At 48.3% G+C, this 15848-nt stretch overlaps 1 protein-coding gene across 1 annotated transcript in view; it reads left to right on the forward strand.

The window, feature by feature from the left end:
- The window catches only part of ATP13A5 (ATPase 13A5), a 98151-nt gene that overhangs the window by 37041 nt on the left and 45262 nt on the right, over window positions 1-15848 (forward strand). Inside the window, exons 9-12 of the mRNA XM_031957399.1 lie at window positions 1124-1252; window positions 9281-9451; window positions 13081-13238; window positions 14727-14915. Coding sequence (XP_031813259.1) covers window positions 1124-1252; window positions 9281-9451; window positions 13081-13238; window positions 14727-14915 — 647 coding nt within the window. The remainder of the gene's footprint in view (window positions 1-1123; window positions 1253-9280; window positions 9452-13080; window positions 13239-14726; window positions 14916-15848) is intronic.

Here is a 15848-nt window from a genome sequence, read left to right on the forward strand (position 1 = left end):
ACTAGCATGATCTACTGTAACATGGGTTACTAACATGACATAGGAACATCATAATATAACATAGTAACATAGTCATTAACCCAAGTCGCCCTGAAGGGCACTAGCAGTGGGTCTCAGAGGCAGAGTGAGGAGCTGGGGCCATGATAACCAAGGGTGCCAGGCCGTTGGGAGAAGCAGTGAGGGGCTGGACTCCATGAAGACCAATCTGCAGAGCCTGAATCCTAAGCATGGCACCCCTGCAGCAGTGCCGCCGGGCTCTTGAGTTGGCTGAGGACTTTGTAGGCATCTCCTGGGGAGGCAGAAGGCAGACCCCGAGCACCAGGCACCGGGCACTGCTGGGGGAGAACTTCAGTCAGTCTACTGGACAGTGCCAGGCATTGTACTAAGTGCTTTACAGTTATTATCCCCTTCTAAATTGAAAACAATTTTGAGTGACAGATGCTCTTATTATGCCCATTTGGGGTCCCTAATACTCTGTCCTCTGTGCCACCTCGATGAGAATCTTCACTCCAGAGATAATTAAGTCCTTGGGATCTGATGCTATAACCAAGTGAAGTAGGACAGAGGGAGAAGAAAAGTGGACCCAGGACAGACGTCTCTGGGGCATCCATAGTGATGGTCATGGCATACTTGGATTTGGATCCCGGAAAGGAGAGGTCCGATGGCAAGAGAGGGAGGTCCCCAAATTCTAGAGAGGAGAGTGTCTTGGAGGAGCAGGTTATTGACCTTGTCAAAGACTGTAGAGATCTCAAGGAGACTAAAGAAAAAAAAGGTCATTGGATCCAGCCCCTAAGAGATCCTTGGTAGCTTGGGAGAGAGCAGCTTCAGTGGAACTATGAGGTTCCCTCAGCCACTATAGGCTGAACTATAGGAAGCTAAGAAGTGAGTGAAGAGAGCAAGAGGAGGTGGGGACCGGAGATGGCTTTTCTAGAAGTTTTTGCCGCAAGAGGAAGAAAAGATGTCAGATAATGGGGGATGGAATGATCAAGGGAGGGGTTTCTGCAGAAGAACAGGTGGTTGGAGAAGAAGGGAAGGAGACAAGCGCAGGGCTGCTCTTGTAGCTTGAAAAGAGAAAGAAACAGTCCCTCATCCACGCGGATGATTTCCACTCTTTCTTGCCCAGGTCTGCAGGAACTCGAGTCCCGTCTCTTGGTACCCGGAGATATCCTCGTTCTGCAGGGCAAGTTTTCCTTACCGTGTGACGCTGTCTTGATTGATGGAAGCTGCATCGTCAACGAGGGGATGCTGACAGGTACCGCTGGGAGAGTCAGGGCCTTCTCTTTCCTTCCCACATCTTCCTTGTAGCTCGATGCCGGCGATCTCCCCGAATTTTGTCTGGACGCCTGGGATGTGTGAGCTACTTCAGGGGCTGCAAAGGAGCTCCCAGCGGGGTCACTGGCTTCAGGGCGCCTCAGTCCATTTGGCAAGAAAGGGGTGATGGTAGAGTGGCCCACGAGGGCTGTCTGAGCAGACTCTGGGGGATCAGTGCTCACCGGGCCCTGGCCAACCCTGGCCTGGTTTGGTTCTTTGTGCTCCACTGAACGCCCAAACTGTGAATGAATACTCGCGGCCAGGCGGAAGAGAAGCTTTACAGTCTCCATTTATTAGCCGAGTGCCCACTTCATCGACCTTTTAGGCCAGTGTTGCCACACTAGCTCCCTTCGTCATATCCCTCCGGGGTTAATGCACCACCATACGCTGACATTTCAGTGTCCGTGAGATACTTAGGAACACAGAATTGCAAACAGCCTCATGTGCTCATCAGCATCCCCCAAATTGTAAATGGTTGGGATATTTTACTAGCACCGAAGTACTTGTGGAAGCAGTTATAAAGAGCAGAAATGATTGCACTGAGGGAGTTAACTCAAGTATGTCTTTAATTCATTATTGAGGGATAAATAGTATAGTTCAAACGTCTTGTTTCGGTTGTCGGCGTCTCCAGAAAGATTATCCTGATTTTTTTTAACCAAATCTCTCTTTACAATTATTAGGGAGATGGTGAACCAATTTGGGCATAGGCCTGCTGACCCTCTCCAGTTCTTGACCCCCCATTTCTATAGAATCATGGAAAACTTGGAAAGGGTGGGAGCAATCTGGAGTACTTCCCAAAGGGTGCTCAGGAAGGTGAGGGACCCAATCATCTTGGTGCAAGAGGCTGGTGTGAAATGAAGTGAAAACAAAGTTCTCTGATCTCCTGGGGCCCGTTGCCACCTCCAATCATTACCACACTTTGAGCACCAGCACTTGAGGCTAGTTTCTCTGGTCAGGGTCATGTTGTTCAGACAGAAGTTGTGAACATTCTCCCTTACTGCAATGAGGTGTTACCTTCCTTTTCTTGCTTCAAGACAGGGGTGTGTGTGTGTGTGTGTGTGTGTGTGTGTGTGTGTGTATGAGACAGACAGAGACAGAGAGAAAGAGAGAGAGACAAAGAAAGAGCAAAAGAGACAGACAGAGAAAGACAGACAGACAGAGAGACAGAAAGCATTTATATACGTGTTTAGCACAAATTCTTTGAGAAGGAAGGACAACAACAGAGAGAGCTTGAAATCAGTTCTGGGGTGATGGTAACCCCCAAAATGAAATCCTTGATTTCATGGAATACAGAACACAGGTAGATTTACATAGTGTAGCTCTGGCAATAAATTTAATAAATGCATTTAACAAATGCTCATTGGGGCAGCTAGGTGGTGCAGCAGATAGAGCACCACCCCTGAAGTCAGGAGGACCTGAGTTCAAATGTCGTTTCAGACTCTTAATACTTCCTATCTCTATGATCCTGGCCAAGTCACTTAACTGGAATTGCCTCAGCAAAAAAAAAGATGCTCATTGTCGAGATTTATAAAGCTCTCTGCTTCTATTATCTCCCTCTGTCCCCACAACAATCCTCTGAGGTAGGCACTGTAACTACTATCATTCTCACACTAACTGGACTCTAACACAGTGATGTCATTTTGATCCTCTTTGAAAATGGACAACCAGCATTCCCGTTATACAGCTGAGGAAACTGAGGCTTGGAAAAGCAAAAGTAATTGCTTCAAGGTTATGCGATGCAAATGGGGATGATGTCTGTGGGGCTATTGTGAACGAGGAGGCTTTGTAAGTGTGAGAGGTCTCTATCTCAATGGGAGTTTCAGTAGGTTAGGCTGAGGTCCTTTTTATCTTCTGTTCTCAGATTACAGCAGAAAGCCTGGAGTAGACTAGGTATTTAATGATTGTTTGTTGGATTGTATTATATCAGAGTATGAGCTCCCCGAGGCTGGAGAGGGCTTCAGTTTTGGTTTTGGCTCCCAGAAGTCTAGCACATTGTAAGGGGTCATGAATGTTTGTTGAATGGGATGAATGGAGTTGAGATTCTGACCCATATCACCAAAAAAAATGCTCCTTCCACTATAATGCCTTTTGGGATGAAAGAATGAATGAATGAATGACAAAGCACGTATTAAGTGCTTACTTTTGCAGGGTAATGGGCCAGACCCCGCAGACACAAATAGAAGGAACCCCCTGAAGGAAGCTGCCGTCTACCTGGGAACCCCGATACATAAAGGGGACTTGGGAAGGAGGGAAGGACTGTTGGCAGGCAGGGAGGGGGAAGGTCTGGTTCTGGATAAGATAAGGTGAGAGCTCATCTACCAGGACCCAGTATTCCAAGGACAGGTTTCCCTGGGGGAAGGAGGTAGAGGAAGAGGATGAGGATATGGTTGAAAGTGTCCATTATGTCTTGGACTCATAGTTATTTAACTATGCTTAAATGACATGAGCCTTCTTCCTTTTCTCCTCTTCCCTTCCTCCCTCCCTTCTTTCCTTCCTCCCTCCCTCCTCCCTTTCTTCCTCCCTATTTGAGTGGGAAAAGGTGGGAGGGAGAAAATGTACTTGATAACTTTCTTGCCAGCTGAAAAAGTGGTTAAAAAGAAATGGCTTCCATGTATATGTACACACATCTCATAATCAGATGATTCCCACCAAACATGGGCAGCGTCAGCATGGGCTGATGTGGAAGAGGAAAGCCCACTTGAAACTGAAGAGGGAAAAAATAGGATTCCCCAGAAGTCGGGAACCTGAATAGGATGCCATTTAGAATAATTCAATCTGCCCAACAGAGGAATTCAATTAATTTAAATTAAAAGCAAACATCCGAAGCAGCTTCCAGATGCCGGGCATCTTGCTAAGTGCTGGGGATATAAATCAGGAAAAAGACAGTCCCTGACCTTAGAGAGCTTGCCATCTGATGGGAAAGATCACCCAGGGAAGCAGTAGGGAGTTCTCTGCATGGGAATTAAGGTCTGGGCAGTGGAACCCAACAGAGAAGGTGTTGGACCATGGAGTGGCCCAGAATGCCATTATGTTGCCTCTCTGAAGGAAGGCCTTGGGAAGAGGACTTTTCCATCCTAAAGGTGGCTATCCAAGGGGAGAGTGATTGACGATGCTTGGGGATTGAGCATCAATGGCCCGGGTCTCATAGTGATGAGATTTCAGGGGATCGGCCCATGTGGGGGAGTCAGGATGTTCTGTGGAAGCCAAACTGCTGATAGGAAAGGAAGCATTACCTGGGAATGGCCCTCCTTCTCCCCACTAATTTACTTGATGACTTTCACATTCATTCTGTTGAACCCTGAATAATAATCCACAGCCACCCCCTCTTCCTTGGCATTAGGACTGGAAAATTGAGTTTAAAAAAAAAAAAGCCCAGGAAAAACCTTGAAGCTCCAACCACTTTATTTACCATTGAGTCATAGACTCCAGGTGCTTGATCTTGTTATCTTGACCTTCTTATCTTGCCCCCCGTCCTGTCTGGATGAAGTTATGATCCTTTCCTGCAATTATGGCTTATCTTCCCAGTGATCTCACGCCCCCTTATTTGCTTTTGTTTCCCCTATAAGACTGTATACTCAGGTTATATATTCTGTTTGCAAACCCCAGTTGGCTAAAACCCCATACAAGTTCCCTACCTCGGTTGATCTGGACCGAAGTTTTGGACAAGATTCCCATGTGGTCAGCTAGCTTCAACTCCACATTAAAGATTAAAAACCAATCTCTGCTTGCCTTGGTTTCTCTGGTACCACAATTGATCTGGGCACCTCTTATTTCATTCTAGTAGAATGTAAGCTCCTTGAAGTCAGGCACTATTTCCTGTTTGTTTTTGCTCCCCAGTGCATGGGCCAGCTGGTCAGTCAATAAGCATTTAATAAATTTTTACTGTGCGCTGAATGTTCCCCCTTCTTCTCAGCTTGTAGCTTGCATCCACTTCCATCTTCCAAAATCTGGAAGCTACTTGGCCACATCGAGGCAGCCTCTGATTCTCCCAAATTCCTCTACTTTCCTCTCTCTGAGAAATTATTCAGTTTCCTCCCATCAAAGCAGCTGGTGGCACAGTGGTTAGGGCATTGGGCATAGACTCAGAAAGCCTGAGTCCCAATATAATCTGACAATTACTAGCTGTGTTACACTAGACAAATTATTTTTAACTTCCATGTGCCTCAGTTTTAACCTCTGTAAAATGATGTTGTCAAGAGGATCACAGTTCAGATCCAGTTTGGATTCAATTTTTTTCTGAGGTTCCTTTTGGTGATTCTGCGAGAGCCCTCCTCACTTTAGGAAAAAGCTCCATGGTTTGGATGTAGCCAGGATTGCTCTGGTTCTGTGGCCCTGCCAACACCTCCAGGCCAAGCTGCAGATGGCCGACACCCTGTGTTTCCAGGGCTGGCCCAGCAACCCTTCTATTCAGCTGAACCAGCTGCAGGCTGAGCTCCTCTTCTATTCCCTTTGAGCCTCCCAGGAAGCCTTTGTGCCAAGATAAAACACCCAAGTGTAGAAGGTTATAACAGTCATTTGCATCCTCACCTTCAACAGCAATAAGAGTTTCCCACCTTTATATGGTAAGCACATGCTTATTTTATTTTATTTTTTTTTAGTAAACTAAGTTGCCTTTCCCGAGTTTTCTTTTTCTGACAGGGAGTGCTACTTCCTGACCCTCTTTGAAACAACAGGACATCAATTCCTAAACTGGGGTTGGGCTGCTCAGGATTCTGCTGGGTCACCAATTTCCTTTTATGCCCCCCCCCCCAAGGATTGGAGATTATCTCACCTCTTTTGGCCAGTTGGGAGGCACGAATTTAGGGTTAGGGTTAAAATGTTTTAAACAGAGACCGTCTGCCCTCCATCCTCGCCCCGAGGAGACCAATGAACTGGCCAGATTGCTGAGGCACCCACTGTGAAGCCTTTTCTCACAGTCCTTGGGAGAAGTAATTTCCAAACGCTGGCATATCTTAATGAGAGACAAACCATTGATGTCGAAGCACTTTGTCTTTTTTCTGCTTACAAACTGTTGATTTTTTTGTTTACAAATGGTCTAAAGATAGCAGAGATGCTGTTCAAAGACTTTGTTTATATCACCCAGAGAGAAAAGGATGTTTATTATCTATTCCTAAATGGTTCAACCCAAGCAGATTTTCCATTAAAAATGGATCTGTTTAATTTAAAACTGAGGAAGGAAAAGCAGTAAACAGAAATATGCTGAGTATAATTACAAACTATCCCTGAAATGTGCTGAAATCTAATGACCTTGTAATGATAATGGGGAAGATTTGCATAGATATCACATCCTTCACCGAGAAGGTTGCCATAGTACCCAGCACAGTCTCAGACCCAGGGATAACTTCCCCCCCCCCCCCCCCCCCCCCCCCCCCCCCCCCCGCCCCCCACCCGCCCCCCCCCCCCCCCCCCCCCCCCCCGTCACTGAGAGCTAAAAGGCCACTTCACTAACTTACAGCAACTTCTGTATGAGAAGACCACCCAGAAAAATGGGCCTTTCTGCTGGGGAGGGTGGACAGCACTGTAGGAAGAAGGATGTGATAGAAAAGACTGACCTGGGTTCTTCCTCTTGACCTGCCCCTTCTCTTCTCCCTCCGTATTTCCATGGAACTTCCAAGGGTTTTCAGAAAGGAGGAAAGAGAACAGATCTTTGGACTGGCTTTGGGATTCAAGCAAGATTTCAGAGCAATACTTCTTCTTTGGGCACCCCCCAGGAGTGATGTAGATGAACTAGAAATGGGCCAGGTTCTCAACAAAGTGAAGGGATTTTGCTAGCATGAGTACTCTTGAGACACTTAGCTCAGTATCTAGAAGATGTAATATTGGGTCTAGCCCGGCATCTAGAAGATGAAATATTGGGTCTAGCCCAGCATCCAGAAGATGTAACATCGAGTCTAGCCCAGCATCCAGAAGCTGTAACATCGGGTCTAGCCCAGCATCCAGAAGACGTAACATCGGGTCTAGCCCAGCATCCAGAAGACGTAACATCGGGTCTAGCCCAGCATCCAGAAGCTGTGACATTGGGTCTAGCCCAGCATCCAGAAGCTGTGACATTGGGTCTAGCCCAGCATCCAGAAGCTGTGACATTGGGTCTAGCCCAGCATCCAGAAGCTGTGACATTGGGTCTAGCCCAGCATCCAGAACCAGCCACCCAGAAGCTGTGACATTGGGTCTAGCCCAGCATCCAGAAGCTGTGACATTGGGTCTAGCCCAGCATCCAGAAGCTGTAACATTGGGTCTAGCCCAGCATCCTGAAGATGGTAGTATAGAGTTTAATAACTACTTGGAGTCCCAGCCCAATTGTCACTTGGGAGATGTCACTTGGAGGCTCAAGAAGTTATGTGGTGGCCAACGTTCTGGTGGTGGGGCTCACTGAGGAAGCTCTTCCTTAGATAATAGACAGGCAGTCCGGCTCTCCGCCAGTACCTGACCATACTCAGAAAAGCCTCATATCGGCTCATTATCTTATATCTACTTGGTCATTGAGCAGGCTAGGTGCTCCTTGCCAAGACAAGAGCCCAGAGGAGGGCGTCAGGGAACAGGCGCCATGGTCGTCCTTACTGAAGTGCAGCCATGGCACAAGGAAGTCGCTGGACTTGAGGTCAGAAGGACTGGAATTCAAATTCTGCCTCGTATATTTACTAGCTATGGGTCTTTAAGTGACCCTTTCTGATCCCACTTTAAAAATAGGAGTTTTTAAACATGTAACAAGCACCAAAGTACACAGGGTCCCCCCCCCCCGACACCTTTTCTACCCCCCCCAATCCCTGGGGAAAGTGGGCTCGGATTTAAAACACTTTGCGAATGATATTTGCTCTTGCCAATGTAGCCTGGCCAAGGGCTGGCTGAGTCTGGTTGTCCATCCCTGCTGGGTGGGGCGGGTCAGGTCACTCGGGATTTAATAACAATATAGCGAGAATCGTATTGTTCTTTTTGGTCACCAGGGTACTTGATATCGCCATTTTCTTTCATTTCCACAATGAGCCAACGGGGTAGGTGTTATTGCCCCCATTTTGCAGGTGAGCAAGTGAGGCTGGAAGAGATTATAGAAGCCCCTTGCCAGGGCCTCACACTAGTAAGTGTTTGAATCCAGGTCCTCCAGTCTTCAAGCCTAGCTTCCTGCAGGTGACTTCCTCTCTCACTGGAGAGATCTCTCCTTCCACGGCTTCCAGGGGTCTTTCTTACCGGACCACTGCCAAGGAAGGAGGAGCCAGACCAAGGGCGACACTGACTAGTGAGGGCACCCCGTTCTGGCTGATGGAAAGGCTCCTCTTTGTCATGGGTCCGGGGACCCCAGAGCAGAGCCCACTGCCCCATGTATGTTCTCCAGTTTCCTCTGGATTTTATCAGCAGAACGCTCAGAGTGCTCCTGAGGGCTAGGATCGTTGGCCAGTCCCCTGGGCACTGTTGGGTGGTTTCAGCCAATAGAATGCAAGCTTCTTGAGGGCAGGGACTGACTGACAGATACAGAGAGAGGAGATATTTCTACTCCTTCCCAGACGTGGGGAGTGAAACTTTCTCCAGAAAACGCCATCCAGACCATTCACAAAGTAACCAAAGATTCTTCCAGAGGGAGAAGGAGCCCCAAGCACGGGTGGGGGGGACAGAAAGACCTGGAGCTGAAGCTTGCACTTTGAAGGAGGCAGGAATTGTAAGGATTGGGGGAAATGGGCCACCTCCAGAGGAGGGGGACGTCCCGGGCCAAGGCTGGGGGCAGGAGATCAGATGATCACTGTGGGTGCAACTCCATCTATTAACGTGATAACTCACAGAGCAGAAAAGCGGCAGCTACACAGGTGGGACGGGAGCGGGTTGGGAGCGGGTTGGGCCCGGGCACCCGAGGGCCGGCTCCCGAGTGAGGGGCATTCAGGGGTGCCTGACAAACGGGGTCGGTCCCAAGGAGGATGGGGCATCGGGAGCTGTTTGGGAAGCGCCAGGGCGGTGGGCGCTGACACAGAACTGTCCTCCCCAGGGGAGAGCATCCCAGTCACCAAGACACCATTGCCCCGGGTGGAGAGCACCCTGCCTTGGAAGTCGCACAGCCTGGAGGATTACCGGCGCCACGTCCTCTTCTGCGGGACTGAAGTCATCCAGACCAAGCAGGCAGGCCCGGGCCCCGTCCGGGCAGTTGTCCTCCAAACAGGTGAGGGGCCGCGAGGCGTCGAGCGCTTCTGGGCTGGGGATCCCATGTGGCCCCCCGGGCCGGGTCCCGTTTCCCCTGTAGCGGCCACTACTTTGCCCAGCTTGGATGGCCGACCGTAAGCAGGGTCCCCCGAGGGGAAGATACCCCATTAATGTGTCCCTAGATTGAGGAGGGTCCGAGATCATGGCTCGGGCAGAGGCTTCACAAATGGGTCTCTAAATGGGCAGAGGGGGCGGGGGAGGCAGAGAGGGCAAACTGACATCAGCCCCCCCCCCCAGCGAGCCTGCCCCCCATCAGTGCTTTTCCACATGAACCTGCAGGGTGGGGTTTTCCTTGTCAAATGAGGGATGGCAGAGAAGAGGCTGGCCTCCAGCCAGGAGGCAGGTCTTTGTCTGGGTCCTGCTGGGACCTCCAGACCAGTGGTAGTGGGCGCCTACCCCCCTCCCCCGTCTCCCTTTAAAAGGCAGATTAAAATTCCTGTTATGCACGGGTCACAGGTGTGGCGCCAGGCCAAACTAGGGAGCAGTCGTCAAGTAACTGGCAGCTTGGGGGTGCATTTGAACCTCCCCTCAGACACTGGCTAGCTGTGTGACCCTGGCCTAGCCACAAAATGGCTCCAGTCTCAGTTTCCTTACCTGTAAAGTGGGAATAATAATAATCCTTATCTCGGAGGACTGTGATGAGATAATGCATGGAGAACCCTTTACAGCCTGAAAGCACCATCTAGATGCTCATCCCTATTGTGCCTAGAAGGGGTTCCCCCCCCCAGTTTAGAACCATAAACTGTCCGAGTGAGAGACTCTCAGAGACCACCTTGTCCCATCCCAGTTAAACTAGGTCTGATCTGTAACATCCCTGATGAGTGGTCAGTCAGACTCTGCCTAGAGCCCCCCAGGGAGAGAGGATGGGGGAAGTTCCAGAGGAGATGGGAAGTGTATTTTCCAGTCTGTCTAGTTGTATCTGCCATCATTTTCCTGCATAGATCAGCCCTCAGGAACCAAATAGAAAAAGCACAATTCTTTCCCATGGAGCCACTAGGAGTGCCAGAGTGCACAGAGCACCAGGTGGGAAGTTGGCAGGATTCATCTTCATAGGTTCAAAGCCAGCTTCAGACACTTCCTAATTGTGTGACCCTGGGCATGACGCTTGACTCCATTTGCCTCCGTTTCCCCATCTGTAAAATGAGCTGGGGAAGGAAAGGACAAATCCCTTTAGTACCTTTGCCAAGAAAACCTTAAAGGAGCATGGAGAGTGAGACAAAAGTGAAATGAGTGAACAGCAACTTTCTTCCTCCATGTGGAAGCCTCTCAGATTCTTTTAAACATGATAATGCACAACTGGCCTGCCCGAGGCCTTTTCTGAATCATCCTTCAGTAATTAGAAGGAGGATTACTGACTATCATGTGATAATGTCCAAAGCTTTTCCTTAAATACATACAGTACGTGTGTGCTTGGACCTAAATCTATGTGCATAGATGTGTATATCTATATATGCATAGTGTGTACACAGGTTATTGGTGTTCCATGTTTTCGGTCATGTATGGCTCTTCATGGTTCCATTTGTATTTTTTGCAAAGACACATTTATACACACACAGTTTTAGGCACAGGCATGGCAGGCTCTGTTGTTCACTAGCTACCTTTTAGTTATATCCCTCTCTCTCTATGTATATATATATATATATATATATAATATATGTACATTTACACACATATACTTTTATGTATTGTGTACATATGTATATATATGTATATATTTATAGTAGCTAGTGAACAGTAGAGCTTCCCAAGTCTGTCACTGAAGCCATATGTATATATGTATATGTATGCATATATAGTCACTAGTTCTGCTGTTCACTAGCTATCATGTGCATATGCATGTGTATGTGTGTGTTTATGTATATCTATGCATCTAATCATCCATCCATTTATCTATCTACCTACCTACCTATCTATCCATCCATCCATATTCATCTATTCATTCATTTGTCCATTTATATTTACTTATCTATCTATCCAAGCATCCATCCATTCATCCATGTGTTTATCCATTTATCCATGTATCTAAAGATCTATCCATCTAGCTATCCATGTATTCATCTATTCATCCATCCATGTATTCATCTATTCATCCATCCATCCATGTATTCATCTATTCATCCATCCATCCATCTATGTATTCATCTATTCATCCATTTGTCCATCTATATCTATTTATTTTTCCATCCATCTGTTCACTCTTTCATCCATCCATTTATCCTTGTCTTCACCTATCCATCTATCTATCAATCCATCATCTATCCATCCATCCATCCATCCATCCATTTTCACTTGTGTCTTTCTCTACCTGTCAATCCATCAGGTATCTAGAAACAACAAAACTTCCTAGGTTTCCTAAGCCAAAGCTGCCTGTGACAGTTGGGCCTCGTGTCTACCCCTTTCGCAATCACATGAGCTGGTCTAAGGCCCCTTTTTGTGTTGCCATCGTGGCTGCTGAGAACATAGACAGGGAGCACATGATCTGAGACAATCAAGAGACATGATGAATTAACATTCCCCCCCCTCCCCTTTTTGAGGTGTGAATTTTCACCTTAAAAATGCTGACTCACAATAGGTGGTGGGAGGTTTGAATGGTCGCTTGCAAAAACAAAAACAAAGGCAAACAATAGCTTTCATTTGTTCTCTTGTTCTCTAATTAAAAAAAAAAAAATTCTTCAATATTTTAATGTACCTTAATGCCCTCCCCTCCATGCTCACTCACACATCCCTATGTGCTCACACATAGAAGCAGGGGTGTACATTTAGTATCCAGCTCTCTAATAAAAAGCCCCAGAACATATGCTTGGCATACTATAAGTTTAACTTGCATTATTAACATTTTCTCCATCACTTTTTTAAGCTTAGAAAGCAACAGAATAATAACGAAAAAGGTTGATTTGATGATTTGCCGGTTTTCAGGGCATCATTGTTCACACTGAAAATGTGACGACTGGACAGCTCCAACACGCTCCTGCACACAAGCATAGAGCGGGAAAGACGTGCCCAGTCAGTAGCCATTAATAGCAAACAGATAGACATTTGTGTATATGGATGGATGTGTGTGCAGGACTTCTTAGTGGACTGGGATCTTAATAGAAATCTGCAGGTTCCGTGGCTGGCATCCTTCCCTCCCGTGGACTTGTAGTCATTCCCCCAAGCAGACTTCTGCTCACCTGCTGGGATGCTCCCTCCCCATCTCTGCTTCTGGAGTGGATGAACAAGCTTCTGGCTTTCTCTCAGGATTTCTTGATCCATAATTGGTCATTGCAGGGGCATATGGGGGAGTGCCAGGCCCCTCTCTGGACCCTGATGCCATCATCTTCACCAGAATCCCATTGTCCAGGGGGACTGATTCGTCACAGGGCAAGTCCCATAGTGAGCTTTGTGAGGACAAAGGCTGTTTGCCATTTTAGCCTTTGTCTAAGCCCAGCATAGGGTCTAGCACAAAGTAGGAGCTGAGCAAATGCTCATTGTCCCCTGGGCCCCCTTGAATGTCACCTTAGACAATCCTGGCTTGTACAGCGGTAGAGGGAGGATGGCGCCTGGTGTGAGAAAACCCGACAGGTCCAACTTGTGGCTGTTCTTATTTAGGTTTCAACACTGCCAAAGGTGACTTGGTGAGATCCATCCTCTACCCGAGACCCCTCAATTTCAAACTCTATAATGACGCCTTCAAGTTCATCGTCTTTCTCGCTTTTCTGGGCGTTGTAGGCTTCTTCTACTCCTTTGGTGTCTACATGTACCATGGGGTGAGTATCCGGGGGGCACTTTGACTCCCTCTGGATCCAGCCGCAGACCAGCAGGACAGCCCTGCTCCCACCAGCCCCCAGTCAGCATGCTCACACGCAGGAACCCATTGGCACAAATCAGGTGGACCGCCATGCTTTGTCACAATCAATACCCAGAACACATCTCTTAAGTGCTCGAATTGGGAATAAATTCTGTGTCCAATCCTGACTTTCCTGAGATTCAGTGTTCCCTAGAAATCTCAGCATTTAAAGTTTAATTTCAACATCCTTCTGGATCTCTAGGATGGAGGTCAGAGATTGTCTCCAATTATATTCCTCAGAATTTAGCACAGTACATGGTATATAGTAAGTGCCAAATAAATGATCATTCGTTCAAGTAGACTGAAGAGATGCTAGAGGTGGGGACAATAGCGAGCTCTACTCTTGATTGGACACATGACTGGAGCTTGTCAAAGGAAAGACTTGACTCAATGTGTGGACAGCAGGGTGGACAGCAGGACGTGTTTGTCCTGGAGGAAGAAGGTTCAGGTTGGGCTGGGAGGAGGGACAAAGATGGTGGATGGCTCCATTCAAGTTATTTGTAAGGCCTTCGTGAGCCAAAGAGAAGTCACAAAGAGGCAGAATTAGATTCAATTTAAGGGGAAACTTCTTTCCTGATGACTTCTCTGGAGTAGGATGGGGGCCTGGAGGGGGGGTTCTCCCCACTGGGAGTCTTCAAGGAAATCATGGGGATTCTTGTTTGACTGAAGAATAGAGGAGGCTTTCAGACTCCAGGGAGTAGGGGGCTGCAGCAGCACAGTCTGTGAAGCAGGTGGATGGGTCAAATCCAGCCTCCAAAGCTGACTGACTGTGGCCTATAGGAGCTCCCCAGACCTCGGTTCCATCCCTTTTAAAATAAAGGGGGCCGCACTGGCTGGCCTCCGAGCTGAGCCGGGAGTCTGGGAAGCCGGGATGGCCTTCAGCAGCGAGGGCTTGGCACTCTCAGCGTAACCTGAGCATTTCCCAGTTTTTCTGACATGGGGAAGGAGAGGGAGAGCGATGGTTCCTGCAAGCTCTTGGCTTTCTGCCCAGTGTGGTGGCCAACCGCTGGGGGCATGTGCCAGTACCAACCGGACTGAACCAGCCTCTCCCTGTGGGCAGCTGGAGCCAAAAACAGCAGGCTAGGGGCAGGAGAACCAGGAAGTCGGTGTCTCTTAGTGTCTCCACATTGGCTTGGCCCGGTCTTGTGGGGGCCACTTGAGCCCTGACGCGTGTGGCGCCTGCCATACTTAGACCCACCCAGAACGGAGCCCCCCGCCCCACTGAGCTCTCCATCCTCATTCACCCCTCACTGGGGAGGATGATCTCGGCTCCCCAGGACACCCTAGTAACGTAGGACCGAGTCCTAGGTGGAGCTGGCTTCCTGAATGGAGCCTGGGGCACTCTCTTGTCCTGGGGGGGACTTTGGCCCATTGCTGTGCCGTGCTCATGTGCCATTTCTCCCTTCAGACTTCCGCCAGAGACACCGTGACGATGTCATTGCTCCTTCTCACTGTCTCGGTTCCTCCCGTGTTGCCAGCGGCCTTGACCACAGGGATTTTTTATGCTCAGAAGAGGCTGAAGAGAAAGAAAATCTTCTGCATCTCCCCACAGAGAATCAACATGTGTGGCCAAATCAACCTTGTTTGTTTTGACAAAGTAAGGGTCTGGCTGCTTGGTTTTTTTGGGGGGAGTGGAGGGATACGGGAGAGCCATGGGAAGCTGGTTTTATACAAACACAAAATGTCAGGTGGAAGGGATAGGACTGGGCAGATATCACCCACACTACCCACTGTCCCTTTCCCCCATACCCACTGTACAGATGAGGAGACAGAGGCAATCCCCAAATGAGAGAGTCACAAGAGCAGTTAGTGGAAGAATCTGAAGGAGAAGCTCGTCCCCTGACTCCCAAGCCCAGGGCTCGGCCACAGCAGCAAACATTTTGTTTCTGGGGTTTAAAACTTTCTCTACCCATGGAGTTAAATCGTACCCATTCAAAGTTTTAAATATGGCTCCTTGGCAAAGTCCCATGTCCTGGACCTACAAGCCTTCAGGGAGGGCTGCAGGCACATCCACGGTTGGGAACTGGGATTTTCCACCGGCACCTAAATCGTCTGATACCTTGAGGTATCATGGAGAGAGACACACAGAGACACAGATTCACCGAGAATGAGAGAGGCAGAGAGAGAATGGAAGAGAGGGTGGAAAAAATGGAGGGAAGGAGACACACAGAAAAAGAGACTGAGAAAGAGACAGAGAGAGTGAGAGAGACAGGGAGAGTGAGAGTGAGAGAAGCAGAGAGAGACAGTGAGAGAGAATCACACACACACACAGGCAGAGAGACAGCCAGAAAAAGAGACACAGAATAAGAGAGACAGACACTGAGACAGACACACAGAGACACAGATTCACCAAGAATGAGAGAGGTAGAGATAGAATGGAAAGGAGGGAGGAAAAAATGGAGGGAAGGAGACACACAGAAAAAGAGACTGAGAAAGAGAGTCAGAGAGACACAGTGAGAGAGAATGAGAGACAGTGAGAGAGAGACACCCTTCCCCCCCCCCCCACACACACACACAGAGGCAGAGAGAG

This window comes from Sarcophilus harrisii, chromosome 3 (assembly GCF_902635505.1).
Source record: "Sarcophilus harrisii chromosome 3, mSarHar1.11, whole genome shotgun sequence".
Lineage (NCBI taxonomy): Eukaryota > Metazoa > Chordata > Mammalia > Dasyuromorphia > Dasyuridae > Sarcophilus > Sarcophilus harrisii.